Source organism: Eublepharis macularius, chromosome 8, assembly GCF_028583425.1.
Source record: "Eublepharis macularius isolate TG4126 chromosome 8, MPM_Emac_v1.0, whole genome shotgun sequence".
NCBI lineage: Eukaryota > Metazoa > Chordata > Lepidosauria > Squamata > Eublepharidae > Eublepharis > Eublepharis macularius.
The window spans coordinates 142,434,958-142,450,830 of NC_072797.1; the positions used below are offsets into that span (position 1 = coordinate 142,434,958).

At 48.6% G+C, this 15,873-nt stretch overlaps 1 protein-coding gene across 1 annotated transcript in view; it reads right to left on the bottom strand.

Annotated features, from left to right (window-relative positions):
- TNKS (tankyrase) overlaps positions 1–15,873 on the bottom strand; it is a 121,764-nt gene that overhangs the window by 39,075 nt on the left and 66,816 nt on the right. The window contains exons 12-14 of the mRNA XM_054987121.1: positions 10,185–10,356; positions 8,673–8,752; positions 135–280 (exon numbers count right to left, since the gene is read on the bottom strand). Coding sequence (XP_054843096.1) covers positions 135–280; positions 8,673–8,752; positions 10,185–10,356 — 398 coding nt within the window. The remainder of the gene's footprint in view (positions 1–134; positions 281–8,672; positions 8,753–10,184; positions 10,357–15,873) is intronic.

A 15,873-nucleotide genomic window follows, 5' to 3' on the forward strand; every position in this document is an offset into this window, starting at 1 on the left:
GAGCGGCAGCAGACAAGTAGGACCTCTGGTCGTCCGGCATGAAGCTGAGGAACAAGGCACACTACCTGGACCGCACAACATTGAACAAGCTTCCATCCCTACTCCCCAAAGGTAATTCCAAGAAACCTAGTTACCCTTTATCCTTCGCATGCACATCCGCTCCGTGATGAAGCAAATACTCCACCACAGACACTCGGTTATAACCTGCGGCAAAGTGCAGGGGGGTTGAATGACGGCCCTCCAGGTCTCTGCAGTTCACATTTTGGGGGCTGCAAAGTTGCTGTAAAGAAAAAAATGCAGAAGCAAAAGTAAGGAAATGCAAGACTGTGAAGATCTCCCATTTTCATTCGCGTCATCGTCGAAGCGTGAAAGGGAGAGGGGCGGCGGCCGCCCGACCCTCAAGGCTGCCATCTCTGGCACCGGAGCCTCGGCTCCAGACCTTGCCTCACAGGGAGGAAAGTCTTGGTTTCTGCCGTGTCTACTGTTCTCTTTACGATCTTTTTATTGTATGCGTTTAGACAGTCTGGGCCTTTATAAAGTTCATAAGCTGCTTGGAGTTCTATGCTTCAAGAGAAAAGCCACATACAAATATGCTAAATAAATGTACGTTCAAAAGTGCGTATGCAGAAGGAAATGAAGGTAGGAAAATCTAGTTTCCATGGCTATGACGGAACACTTAGTATACTCTGTGGCTGAGCAAATACAAAACAAAATGGAACTAGGAAGATGGTATTTTAGCTATAGTGCTAAATTAACTGATTGCTTTATCTTGTACGCAGGACATGTCCCCCCTTCAGTTCCTCTGCAAAAAAGAGCTCAAATGCTACTTCACAAGGGCAATGCACTGCGACCCACGTGCCGCCAGGAAGCAACACAACCTTGCAATTCAGTTGGCAATTCCACATTCCAGCGAAGCCATAAACAGTCTAGGTCTGGGAGAGGACCTCCGCAAGGCAGGAGGAGGATCTGGAGGAGGATCTGGACGATGGAGGAGTTGCCGGGAGCAACCTCCGGGGAAGCAGCACAAGAGCTTCGGGCCAAGTTCGGGGAGATGAGTGGGGACAAGTACACCTTTATGCAGAATGTCCAGGACTTCCGGTGGATTGCCCTCCAACTCAACCTGGGAGGGGCCAAGGCGGCAGACCCGACCGAGCAGCCCCACGACCGGGGGATCAGCAACCTCCCCCATCCCCAGATGGGCAAGGAGCCCCAGTACCTCCAGATGGGCAAGGAGCCCCAGTGCCTCCAGATGGGCAAGGAGCCACAGATTCTACCCATACCCCCAGGGGGAGGACCGCCTGGAGGAGTCCCGTTACCGCCACCGGGAGGAGTCCTGGGACCTCAACCCCAACAGCTGTTGGGGCTTGTCAGATATGCCTTCAGCATATCTGCCATGCCTCAGGTATGCTGTGATTATGATGGTATTGTGCCTCTGAGTACATGCAGAGTTCAGGTATACTGTGACTGTAAATGCAGAGTAAAACCAGCTTTCTGTTGCTTTGTTGCTAACTGCTGATCTTCCAGGCAGAGGTGTTTTGGTTACCAGTTCCTGCTGAAGCCTGAGAACCTGACCTTGGACCTAACACAGAGACTGGGTAGAGCTCCTCTCTCCCCGCCCCCCATCCCTTCTTCCCAGGCGATGCGCGCCAAAACCTCCAATGGCCTCTCCTTCCCACTGGAGGGGGGTATATGGAGACACTGACCTATAATTGATCCTGCTTTACTACCTTTAGGCAGTCTGGTCAATTCCATTGTTACATCTTATTGAACTGGTATCTTTCCTTCATAAAATCCTCTTTAACTCATACAGCAGAGGGAGGCAGTGAAGTGACTGGGGAGGTACCTGGCAAGACCTGAAAGGGCTATGCAAGCTGGAAGCTCGCTTTGAAGGGGACCCTAAAGAGTTGGGGTACTTCTTAGTGCAAGTGGCAGAGTTCCTGAGAGAATGGGGCCACACCTTCCCCGATGAAGCCAGCCGGGTGAGTTACCTGAGCTCCCGGTTTGGGGGGGGGAGCGGCAGCAAAACGATTATGTTACTCTCTACACAGCCAGAGTGCCAGAACTTCGGAGAGCGAGAGCCTTCCTGCATACACTTAAAGCACAGTACAAAGACCCCCTTGAGGAAGAGAGGGCGAGGACCAAGCTGAAGCGCTCAAGGCAAGGGAATCGGTCAGTGCGAGAGTTTGCAGCGGATTTCCGGGCACATGCAGCCAAGGTGTGAAATTGGAACGAGTCAGTGAAGGTGAAGTTCCTCTGGGCTGGTTTGAACTCAGACTTAGTGGCCAAGGCCATGATCCAAGACGACCCATGCTGTCAGGCGATGGATGACAGGATACGGCAGACAGATGCCTGGACCATCGCAGCAAGACACAGGTTCTTGTTTAAATGGTTTTTTATTCAGAAATCAGACCATTTCCATATATAGGTCCATAGGACTACTCAGAAGCAAGGTAAGCATCTGAGCAGCAAGAGTAAAAGTTGGTAGGAATGACATCATGAGAGAGAGACCTCTCTTTTAACATTCAAGTCTGCTCTCTTCCCCCCCCCCCCACTCATAAACAAGGTTTTGGCGCTCTGCTTGTGTGAGAACGCTCCACATATTTGCAATTATCAAAGTGAGTCACTAAGAAGCAAGACATAGCAAAGGCTGAGAGGGAGTAGCATAAAAGGTCAGAGACGCTGGAAACCATTGCAGTTCATTAGATAAACACCCGTGAAAGCCTGTGAAAGAAATAGTTATGGCATTGGTAAAATGACATCGAGTTACAGCAGGATACATTGGCTCAGAACAGAAGGATCATTAAAATTGGCATGGATGGGACTCAGACATGATACATGCACCATGCCAGGGTGGATCCAGCTGGCCTGTGAAATCGAAAATAGAGAACAAGTGGTGAAACGGCTTTGTCTCCACCATCAGGTGGGCCAACGGCAAGGGACGGCAGAATACCAAGAGAGAGAGGAGCCTCATCCAAGAGAGCTGACAGCCCCGGCCAAAAAGGAGAGGAGGCTGAAGCAAGGACTGTGCCTGAGATGTGGGGCCTCCAGCCCCTTTGCAGCAGAATGCCCCAGGGTAAAGAAGGCCCCCCAGGAGAAGAAAAGGGTATCTAAACGAATCTTGTCCAGCTGCTCTAAACTGGGAGGAGCGACTGCATGACTTGAGGAAGCTGCAGCGGCTGGAGTGGATGGAAGGACAGATGGCTCCAGAAATGGCATCCCAACCAGCAGCAAAGGAGAAGAGGCACCACCGGAAGGAAATGATGGAGACCTGTTGTGAAAGGTGCTGGCCAGCAGGTCCCAGAGGAGCCAGTGCCGCAAATGGTGAGGGCCAACGGGAGCTTTGTTTTTCATCCCTATCACCTTAGTGAACCCAAAGAGGGGGACTCATATAAGGATTTGGGCCTTAACTGACTCTGGGTGCAGCTGGGATCTAATAGGCCCTGCTTTAGTAACAGGGTTGGGACTTAAGCTGGTGAAGCTACCCGAGCCTCTCAGGTTTGAGCTGATGGATGGAACCCTCACGGAGGGGACCCCTCCCACTTATGAGACTGAGCTAACACCAGTGGGGATGCGGAGTCATTGGGAAGAGAGAACCTTTGTAGTAAGCTCTATCGCCAAGTTCCCTGCAGTGCTGGGGGTCCACTGGCTCTGTAATCATGACCCATACATTCGGTGGCAAATAGACCAATTGTGTTTCCTAGCTGAGGATTGTCAGAAACATGCGTGGGATCCAAAGTGGGGTGCCACCCCCTTTTGATGCCTGAGACTGTGTGCCTCACAAAGGAGGAAATTAGATAGATCCCCTCTGAGTGCCAAGATCTGAGACAGAGATTCAAGGTAGAGGAGGCTGATGAGCTCCCCCCTCACCGAGTTACCGACTGCGCTACTGAACTGATCTCCAGACAAGTCCTTCCCAAGGGGAAGCTGCACTCCATGAGGCCGGCAGAGCGTGGGGAGCTTCGCAAGTTCGTTGACAAGAACCTGGCGAGGTGTTTCATTTGGCCTGCAAGCTCCCCCCATGCAGCCCGAGTGTGGTTTTGCACGAAAAAGGACGGGGGGGGGGGCTTCTGGCTGTGTACCAATTACAGAAGGATAAATGCAGTGTCTATGCTGAATGCCTGCACTCTTCCCCTCATTAGAGACTTGCTTGGGGTGGTGGCCAAAGAGAAGATCTTCACCAAACTGGATCTAAGAGATGCTTATTTCGGAATACGTATAAAGAAGGGGGATGAATGCAAAATCGCCTTCAATACCCCCCTGGGGAAGTTTGAGTATTTAGTTATGCCATTTGGGCTTCAAGGAGTGCCGGGAGTTTTCATGAACCAGATTAACAGATTTGTACGCACCTGTACAAAGGGGTGGTTGTTTACCTTGGTGATGTTTTGATTTACTCTGATAACTATGAGCAGCATGGGAAGCTAGTAAGAGAAGCGCTGAGCACTCTATACGTGAATAAATTGTTTGCCAAGTTGTCCAAGTGTGAGTTCCACAAGGATTTCCTGGACTATCGGGTCTCACAGAGAGAGCTGGCGATGGACCCTGCCAAGGTCCAAGATGTGTTGGGGTGGGAAGACCCAAAAACCAGATGGCAACTACAATAATTCCTGGGCTTTGCAAACTTTTACAGACTGTTCATTAAGAACTTTGCTCAGACTGCGCGGCCACTGACTTCCCTGCTGAAAACCAAGTGGAAGGGCTCGGACGGAGTGAAGCTGAGTGCCAAACAGGCCTGGTCTCATGCCAACAGGCGTCTGAGAAATTAAAAGCTCTTTTTACCTCCGAACCCATCCTGTGTCACCCAGACAAAAACAAAAAGTTCACAGTGCAAGTAGATGCTAGTGATGTGGCAATGGGGAGGTGATTTTACGGGAGGGGGAGAAAGGACAGTTACACTCCTGTGCTGATGCCTCTCGCAAGTTTTCAGAGGCTGAGAGACACTGGTCAGTGTGGGACAAAGAAGCAGCAGCCATTAAACTAGACCTGTCAATCTGGTGACATTGGCTAGGAGCAAAGTTACCTTTTGAGATTTGGACGGACCACAAAAATCTAGAGGCCCTAAGATCGCCCTGAAGATTGGGCGCAAAACAGCTCCGGTGGGCGGAGTTCTTTTCAAAGTTTCAATTCACCCTCAAGCACCTCCCCTTGTCTTCAAACTTCTTAGGGGACACCTTGTCCTGCCTCCCACAACATGGAAGTCAGAGGGAGGAGATTATTAACACTATGTTCACACTGGCCCAGCCGGGAGGGGCGGTGGTGACATGTCGGCAAGTGCGCGAGCTCCTGTCGGCCCCACCCTTGGCTAGAGAAAATCAAGGAAGAACTGGAAAAGGAGGAGGAGGAGGGATAGCAAGATCCTCTAGTGATGGGGAGGATGGATGCTAGTATATAGAAAGGGCAAACTGTACATGCCAGAAGCCCGTTGGGGAGACTTGTTAAAGAAATGTCATGACGACAAATTAGCCGGGCATTTCGGGTTTGTGGAAACTTTGCATTTAGCTCAGAGGCAATTTTGGTGGCCAGGGATGAAAAAAGGTATCTCTCAATATGTGACTACTTGTGAGATATGTTTGATGAGAAAGAAGTGAGGAGGAAAGCCCCCAGGACTGTTACAACTGCGAGAGACTCTGTCCAGACCTTGGGCTACGATTTCTATGGATTTTATCACAGACCTCCCCACTAGCAAAGGAAAACTGTGATTCTGGTGGTAGTCGATTTGTTTTTCAAGCAAGCTCATTTTGTACCATGTTCTAAGTTGCCTATGGCAAAAAAAGCTGGCTACCCTTTTTATGCAGAATGTGGTGCATTTACATTCTTTCCCCAAGAAGGTAATTTCAGATCATGGGAGCCAGTTCGTTGCCAAATTTTGGAGGGAGCTTATGAAAGTGACAGGAATTGAACATGGACTCAGTTCAGCACATCACCCAGAAACTGATGGGGAAACAGAACGTACTAATCAGATTTTGGAGCAGGTTCTGAGATGTTACATTAATCACCAGTAGACATGGGCACGAACTGGGAAAAAACCAAACCGCATGGTTAGTGGTTCGTTCAGTTTCACGGAACACGAACCACGAACTTTGCCAAACTTGAACCGGTTCGCGAACCGGTTCACAGTTTGAGGGAGCCCAGAACAGGCCCCTTCATGCTCACAGCCAAACTAAACAAGACAAATTACACAAGGTCATGCGAGTGTCTAGAACCATGTCTGTTCCTTCCTGCCCGTGTCCATTTTACTCCTGATGAACATGTGTCCTGTAGCCCGAGTCCGTGCACATGTAGGGTAACTGGTGTAGTCACGGTTGCGAGTGTCCATAGTCATAATCAGCAAGTCGCCATTGCAGAGCATCGATTCTGAGCAGCTTCTGCTTCCCTGTCTACTGCCAGCTGCTCTGAGGGGCTACAAACTGACTTTCCCAATGTCCAATACCCACAGAGCTTTCCCTTTTTATGTAAAAAGCTCAAATTGAGCAGCACAGGAGCACTCTGGTTGGCAGAAAGATCTGCCTAACATGGTTTGGGAGGAAGAGATTAGTGTTACCATGGCTGCTGAAGGCCCATCTCAGTTGTCTTAGAGATTCTAACCCTCCCCCCCTTTTCCTGGCTGGATGGGCTAGAATGGGAGCTCTCTAGTTGGCAGGAACAGCTGCCAATCGAGCGTGGAGGCCTCAGATTGGAAGCAACCAAAAGACTGCCACCATTGCCTGAGCGATGGATTGAATGGCGCCAAAGTGTCTGGCTTCCCGAACCAGCAATGGAATGGTAGGAAAAAATCATTTGTTTCATAAAAACACAGCCCCACAGACCAGCCGTTCCGTCTGGAATGCTGTTTCATGGTTCGTTTCGTGCCCATCCCTAATCACCAGCAAGATGATTGGGTCGACTTCCTGCCCTCTGCTGAGTATTGTTATAATAATAGCATCCACAGTTCTATTGGGACATCCCCATTCCAAGTGACTGAGGAGTTTGAAGGAAAACCGATGCCCCTGTTAGGCGATAATGCCTGGGTAGAAGGGGGGGGGGGTTAACGGAATGGTGGAAGAAGGTAACAACCCAATGGGACTTGGTGAAACAAACTTTAGAAAATGCTAAGCTGGACTACAAGAACTAGGCAGACAAGAAACGCTCCCTTCCCTGGGACCTGAAACCTGGAGATGGGGTCTACGTCTCGACTAAGAACCTCAAGGCGGAGCAACCAAGTAAAAAACTGGCTGGAAATATCTGGGACCTTCCAAAATAACTCATTTGATTAATGCTGTCACTATTGAACTTCATTTGCCTAAAAACCTAAAACATGTCCTCCCTGTTTTTTTTTATTTTAGCCTGCTTAAGAGAGACCCTGGGCCAGATTAGGCTGTGGTTAGAATCCTATATATGTTATGCGCTGGTAGAGAAATGCTGCCCCTGACATGGAATGCAGTAGGGGCCTGATTCTAGAAGCATATGAATGAAGTGCTTTAACTCAGGCAGTTCCTGGACATATGCAGTGAAGTCTTTGAGTTACCTGGCAGATCCTTACATCCATCCCACCTCTCATTACTTTAGACAGCATTTGATTCACTGCCCCCTAGATATTCCCCCTCCCCAGCACAAATGTCACCATTACAGACGTAAAACATGGTGGTGGGAAGAAGAATGCATCTCCCTAAATAGCTCTGCACCAGACGACCCCCACGCTCAAACCTGGTCTCTACTCACTTGCTGACAGAGCAGGACACTGGTCCTCAGCCAGTCAGAGGGGGCTGGGGGGAAGGGGACAGTGGGTGTGGCGCTATTGTCCTGTTTACCCTCTGAACACTGTTCAAATAACGGTGGCATGCAAAGTTCTAAGACTCAGTGCGAATCAATGCTGTATGCAATCACAGACCCTAAGTGCTGAGCCTATAGTATTGCTCTCCTTCACTATAAACAATCATGCTTAAATGTATCCTTCTTTCAAATGCCTCTTTAAACTTGGCTTGGCCTAATCACCATATCGGATCAAGTACTCCCCCCCCCCTCAAGAGCAGGAAGCAGTGGAGCCATCAGAGGCCCGAGGTTGATTCCCAGCTTGATCCGACACCCTTAAATAAAGATGAACAGCAGCAGCTCGTCACAGATCCACTTGACTTGAAAAAAAGAATGATTTTGCTTTAATCTGATTTTACAGTGTCATCAGCTACCTTGTTTGCCAGTACTGGCAGAGAGGCATGGTGTGAACACTCTAAGTCAACACACACCATTCCAAATGCAGAACCGCCATCCAGCCTGCTCTTCCACACAGGCACACCCACAAGCTATTAGCTGTATGGCCCTTCACTCACACCCCGCCCTACAGCACTACACATATGACAATGTTACTTGGCAAGTGGACGAAGAGACGAGCTCTAGTGGCAACCTTCTGCCCAGAGACTCGGGCCGCACAGGGCTGCCAAATACGGCAAGGGAAAACAAATCCCTTCCAACCACATGACTGCATTTATTGGTCTGAGCCCCTCGAATTTCAAAGCCAGACTGCCATCCCAGCTGCCACCTCAGAAGGCAGCTGGAGTGGCTGCCCAAAGCAGAGCCACCGAAAACGCAAGATGATACACAGCTCGTTTGGGATGTGCCAAACAAGACAGCTCCTTCTACTTTTCTATGCAAATCACACAGGCAATGCCACTGTGAAGCGGACATTACCTGCACCTACCTACCTTCACAGTTTCCAAGTCTCCGGCTTTTGAGGCCTCCAAGAGTCTATAATCCACATCCGACGTGTGCACTGGGGTGCTCTCTGCATAATACAGGAGATACTGATAAGCCAAGGTTTACCGAAGCTGTAAGCAGCTCATTTGCAAAGTACAAAATAAGAAGGCATGCATCCTTGTTGGGTGGGGCAGCAGGGTAACTTAGGCCTGGTCTGCAGCAGAATCAGGTGGCAGAATTCTGTGGCAGTAGAATGGGCTGTACCACTTCAGGCTGCAGGGCTGGGGGGGGGGGAGACACATTTTGTATTTCCTCTTTATGCAAAAACACGCAGCAGTCTGGGAAGCATCCAAATCATTTCAACAGGAGGGAAAATTTAAGTTAAAAAAATTAACATGTTCTGGAGTAGGCTTCTAGCCTAGTTTGTCGTAGCTGCTACTGGTTTTCCACATGTAAGGTTTTATTATTGTAAGGAAACTCAAAAATGCACCTGTGGTGTGTCATGGACCCCTTGTGTTTGGGGTCAGGAAGGAATTTTCATCCAGGTCAGATTGGCCAAGGATCCTGGAGGTTTTCTGCCTTCCTCTGGGCATTGAGTAGGGGTCACTGGGAAGGTGGGGAGGGAGATTGCTGTGAATTTCTTACATTGTGCAAGGGGGGGTGGACTAGATGACCCTTGGGGGTGCCTTCCAGCTCTGTTGCTCTTTTTAATTAAATCTTAGCTTAAAGAGCATATTGTCTTCCTTACCACTTACCACAAAACACTAACGTCACACATCTTGGCGTGATTTAAGCCCCCCCCCCATAACTGTCCCTATCTCTGTTATGGTGGTTAGGCAGATGTCTCCGCTTTTGTAAAATGTTTCTGCTGGCCTTACTGCCTCATGTTGCAATGCATAGGGAAGGTTCAGGGGCAGTACAGGGTGCAGAAAAGGCTCCGTTTTGCATTCTATTCCTTTCTAGCTGTTCAGTTACTCGTCTTACACCTGGTTAGCCCATGTGATTTGTGCTTCTGGAGCCCCTCTGCAGCATTTGAACATCAAAATCAGTTCTCAACATCTTGTTGGCTTAACACATCTAGCAGACTTCAATCCGCCACTTGCAAAGGGCAAGAAGGAACAAGTAGAAGATTAAACAGAATTTCAATAAATAGCAAAGACCCCCCCCCGGGGGGAGGGGGGTTGCGTTGGGGTGAAATCGGAAGTGCTGACAGAATTGCCCAATGAAAAACATTCACAGAGTTGAAGTGACAGCGTCTGCCTTGTTTCGCGTTCATAGGCGTCAAAACCTGCCTTTTGTTCTTGCTGATTCTCAGCACTCGTCATTAACATTCACACGGCCTCAGTGCCGCTTTCCTCAGAGCCATTCCCACCCTTTACCCCTTGAACACGTGAAGCTGAAGGCACTGGGGACTGAACCTGGGCCCCTGGGCATGCCAGGCAGGTGCTCTCCCACTGAGCCATCCCCCCTACACTCCTGCCGCCCGTCCCTCAACCTCCTCTACCTAACACGATACCCACCATTTAATATCTGCTGCACTGCTTCGTTGCCCATCTGTGCTGCGGTGAAGCCTTGCAGGGAGATGATGGAAGGGTCAGAGCCATAATTCAGCAGGAGGCGACAGGTCTGCAGGTGACCTGCCATGGCAGCCCTGTGCAGAGCCGTCTGGCCCAGAGTGTCCAGCGCATTCATCTGGGGGAAGGAAGAGAGACAGAATACTCAGGGGCGTGGCAGCGCTAGCAAGTCCCTGGGCCTTGCAGAGCTGCCGTGCCTCACACCAACCTCCTCTCTGTGTGCGGAAGGGATGGAGCAAAGTGAGGCTCTGCAGCACAGTGATTTAAGGATGCCTCCTACGGCGCGGAAACATTAACACCGCAGGGTAATTCAGGGGCAATTAAATTCTCCCACTGGGGGCCCGTGGATTTCACAGGAAGGAGGTAAAGGCTGAAATTGTTACGGTGGAAAAAAACCCCTTTCATTCCACAGTGAAACACATGTTCGCAAACTCAGCTGGAAGATCAATCACATCCAAACGCTATTCTCTGGCAAATAAAAAAAGACGTATTTGAGCAAGCCCCTATTAGAAAAAAGGGCAACCAGTCAGATGTTAAGTAATTACCTGAAGACCACACAGAAGAAAACTGCCATCTGTGATCATCGAAAGATGGCAAAAATTCAGAGTAACCCATCAATACATGTTTTTTTATAATACGAAAAAGGTTAAACTGAGGAGCAAACTGTAGCAGATGTTCAGAAAAAAAACTGACAGGCAGAAACCTAATTACAGTTTCCTCGAATTTAGTTTATGGCCTCGTTCTCTGTCTTACACTCTCCTCCCAGCCCTCAATAAAATCGTATTATTCAAGCAGCAGCAGAAGGATGTTCACAACATGTGAGGAGGAGGCCAGGAAGCCTGGGAGGCACAGCAGGCAGCCGTCAGCCCGTCTGTCCAAAAGGCTGCATAAGCCACTCTGATGCACCTGAACACCAAGACTGAACACCGTTCCCTAAGGGAAAGATCCCTCTCACCGAGGAGGACAGAATAAAGAATTGCAAGTTTTTTGCCACTGTATGAAATATAAAGCTTTTCCGTATGATGAATCTCCACCACTCCCCTCCAAAGAGTGAAATCACAAACACGTGCTTAGAATGTAGCTGGAAAGGACCAAAAAGTTACTGTGGATGTGGGGGAGGGAAACGGAGAAAGGAAACTGGCTGAGTAAGATGCACACCTTGCACAACAAGCCGTCGGTGAGGGCTTTAAACAGAAGCCATTGATTAGCAGCAGCACAGCCTCCTTTACAAACCCACGCCGGTGCGCTTCACGACGTCAGAGATACGCACACACATCCCTGTGTAAAAGGCAGTATTTTACAGGCGGCTTCAAGAGCACAGATCAAGGCTCCATTAAACACAACCTCTATGCCTTTCAACTGGGAATCATGCACGTTTCAATCAGTTTATATAAGGTCACGAGAGGCTTCTCTCTAATTCAAGAATGGGAAGGAAGATGAGAAGTTTTTCTTTCTCTGCTTCAAGCACCCTCATGTACTCTCTGCCTCAGATCTAGGACTGGCAACCAACAACTCCACAGCCATGCTGTAAAAGGAGATTTGTGGTAGTCCACTTCCAAGCGCTCTATACCCCTGTGGAGCAGAAGGTGGAAGAGACTGCTGGAGGGTATGAAAGGTCCTTTGTTACTTTCCCCACTTTTGAAAACATCCTGCGCAGAAGTGTTCTGAATGGCTGGACTGAAACCCTTAAGAAGCTATTAAGGGCTGGGGGTGCGTAGTAACATTTTCTTACAGGGTGCTGTAGCGGCCAGAGTGACGGACTAGGGCGCGTGAGACCCAGGTTCAGTTCCCCCCTCTGCCAGGGAAGCCTGCTGGGGGACCTGGGGCCAGTCACATGTTCAGCCTAACCTACCTCACAGGGATATTGTGAGGAAAAATGGAGAAGAATGATTTGAGCTGCTCTGGGGCCCCCTGAAGAGAATGGTGGGATATAAATGAAGTAAAATCAAAAAGAGTCCAGTAGCACCTTTAAGACTAACCAATTTTATTTTAGCATAAGCTTTCGAGAATCAAGTTCTCTTCGTCAGATGCCTGATATCTGACGAAGAGAACTTGATTCTCGAAAGCTTATGCTAAAATAAAATTGGTTAGTCTTAAAGGTGCTACTGGACTCTTTTTGATTTTGCTACCACAGACTAACACGGCTAACTTCTCTGCATAAATGAAGTAAAAACTTTAAAAAATAAATACAGGCCCCCTCTTGCTCAGACTCAGAGTTAAAGCAGCAACTGCTTTACTTGGTACGGAACAAAAAAAGTTGCCTGAGGAACGATAGTTTTCTAGCTGCCTACATGCTTGGTGCTCACTAAAGCTACCCCAGTCAAAGGGACGGTGGTTTTGCGGAAGCCGTTCTGGATGGCCGTGCAGGCTGGAGGAGTCCTGTCCGCTTCGGCAATGGCAGACCTCTCGGCTCCAGAGCAGCATCACGCATCCGACCGCTGCGGGTGCCACGTGTCTCCCACAAGCGCGCTGGAAGTGGCTGTGCTAGCGTGCCTTTTAAAATGCTGCCAACTTATCCAATAGTCTCCATTATGGTTCTCTTCTACTTTTCTACATTCCTAGCCTTTCTCTTTTTAAAAAAAGCATACTGGTGAAAATTAAAAAGGACAGATGCTGTTGTTCACTGTATACATTTTCTAAAATCCACACTGTATTGCTGTTGCGTGGCAAGCCTACCACAGTGCTTTGGAACTGTGTTCTTATGTTGCGTTCTGCCAGTCACCTGCAGCAGCTCAGCAACTCTGGAAGGGTCCCGTATCACCATGTTCTGCCAGCTGCCCAAAGCCTCAGGTTCTCGGAGGTAGAAGATACATCTGGGCACTCCTTGTCTATCCGTCTTCAGGTGCATTCCCACTTAGAGAAAGCTAGCCTGCATCTCCATTTGCTAAGCTCCTTAGGGCAGCCTCGCAACTAAGGCTAAAAACAGAGAAATTATGAGCGATCCAAAACATTTATTGGACCACCCACCTATATAAGCAATTTGTGTCACACCAAAGGAGCAACAGGGGCGGGGGAGAAGATCACTACTCTCCACGAGAGAAAGTGTGATGTGATATTTACAAATTCATTTCAGGATCACTTGGTGAGAGATGGAAAGAGGCTATTTCCCATCACTGTCAGAAATACCAAATCATCCATTTCCTGTATCTAGGAATGTCCTGCCACAGTTGAGCCTGCTGCTGCTTCGTTTCATTCCACACTGCTTATCCCCGTTAGTTCGTCATCTTCAGGACCCTGGAATGTTAGCTAGGAACATGTCCCCTCGTCTGATGCCTGAAGAGCAGGAGATGTCAGCTCTCTGGACACAAGGATTCACTCAAGGTGCAGGAAGCTTAACTTGTTCCTCAACAATATACTTCAGCATCCCCCTATGCCGTGAAGGTGAAGGGTCTGAGAGGCGTTCTTCTGAACATGGAGCCACAGCTGGGCTGACCACTTGGCCTAGATCCACACTCCTGGAATGGAGAAGATGCAGGTATCTGGAGAGAAGCCCATCTTCTTTCCTATCCTTCCCAACACTGGCCCCAGCAGGCTAAAAACAAACAAATGGGCAAGGAGAGAGGGCCAGGAAGTGACTCCCTGTAAGGTCTGACCCCTAGCAGAGGGGATTCTCAAGAAGGCTAAGCCAGCCTCCATGGATCTCAAGCTGGTCAACCATGAAGCCCTACCAACTGGATTCCCTATGGAAGCCTCTGTCTTCAAGTCTGAGTAATACATCTGAGGAGAGAAGGTGACACAATACGTGGCTGGGTTACCAGGCACACTTTAGAAATTGGTAGTTGATGACCCCTCCACAGTTTCAAGCAACAGTTTCTGCCGATGTACAGAAGTCAAAGATGAACATACCTTAGAAAAGAATCCCCACAGACAGAGGCATCTACATTCATGTAATTTACCTTTTGCAATCCAAGCCATGTTATGGGCCTGTAAAGAGTGTTGCTTACATTTTCCTCTTAAAGAATGCTTTCTGATGCTTTGGAAACAGGTAGATAGTGAAGAAACTGATTCTGTGTGCCTTGCGTGAGCAAATTTAACATTAGCTATGTTGCAGAAACGAGTAAGAATTATTGTAAACATTATTTTTGATTCTCAGTTTGGGCTGTGCTAATAGGAAGAAAAAATGGTGCATAGGCGGTGCATTCAAATACCCCTTTAAGGGTTGGGGAAAAGTATATATATCACGATGCCCTTCAGAGTTGAAAGGTATGTACAGAAGATTTTTTATTAGAATGCCTGCCAGAAATCTCTCTTCTGAAGAGTATCCAGAGATAGCACCATGAGTTAGTGCTGAGGGCAGCAGGAGTTACGCATCAGACCTGTGCTCAACCCAGGCCGGCACCTGGCATACCCAGGGCTTGAACAACAGCAGTTTGCTCTCTTCCGCACAGCTGGGCTTCTGCCGGGGCCAGCTCTTTCGTGCAATTGGCTGGAGCCTCAACTGTGAACTGAGACCACCACTCAGAAGACAGGCACAGGAAGGCCTTCCCTGTATTTTCTTTTAGTTTGAGCCGTCCCACCTTGGGGCCCTTCTCAGAGAATGGCTTTGTGCTAGACTTTCGGGGAGGGGGGGAGGGGGGAGGGATCACAAGGCCCTGGGAAGTGGCTGACCGCAAGGCCACAGCCAGAGCAAACTGCAGCAGCCTTCAGCAGGCGATGACCCAAGTTGCAAACCAGACAAGATCAGAAGTGCCAGACGGAGGCTAAAGTTATTGCAGCCCCACAGAACAAGCCTTCCCTTATGAAGATTTTCAGCCCCCAAATATTTTCAGGAATTTGGTACGCAATGTCCTGGGGACTCCACTGAGTAAAATTTTCTAAGATCATGTTTTCCCTGACATAGAAGAAAGAAGATGAGAGTGTTGGATGGGGGCCACACGTTACACGCTGGAAAGCCTGCCGCACTGCTGTTCTGAAGCCTAGCTCAGGCACAGGAAAGAAAGACCTGGATGCCCAAGAAGGTTGCTTGTAAGTGGAACTGGAGCCCCCCCCCCCCATGCAGGAACCCTGGGCAGTGTTCCTTTGTCCTCCCCAGCTTGACTAACCAGGAAAGGAAGACCAAATTGTTTTTTAGCTGTTCTTAATCTGAATTTCTATGTAGTAAGTTTTAGTATAGTTGCAAACAGTAAAGTATTGAAACATAAGAATGTTTCTGTGGGTATGGACTAAAATCTTTAAAAAGCTGTTTTAACTGTAGTATGTTTGATCTTATTATATTGTCTTTGTTGGTGCAAGGCAATATAGGCCCAAACAGTCCGGACTTAGCCCCATTTACTCTGAAGGTGCAGGGGCTCAGAGTTCACTGTCATCCCCCAATATTCAGAGCATCAAGCTTTAAGGAAGCCAGGAAATCAAGGACAATACACGCCATTTGAATGAGCAGGCAAGAGACCAGTTGTTAGAATGTATGTAGGTAATCTTACTAGAAGGCAATTGGGAAAGTCATTTTAATTAGCAGCCCGAATGAACCATTTCACTGTCTGAACAAGTGCAGACACTCGTTCCCAAAATACATTCCCATAGTAAGCTAGCCAAAAAAGGCAACAGCTGGCTCCGAATTCTAGAACATGGTATATTTTATTTACGATTCTCTGTATCAATGTATTTTATGATGCTATTAAAACCAGCTTGGAAGGAA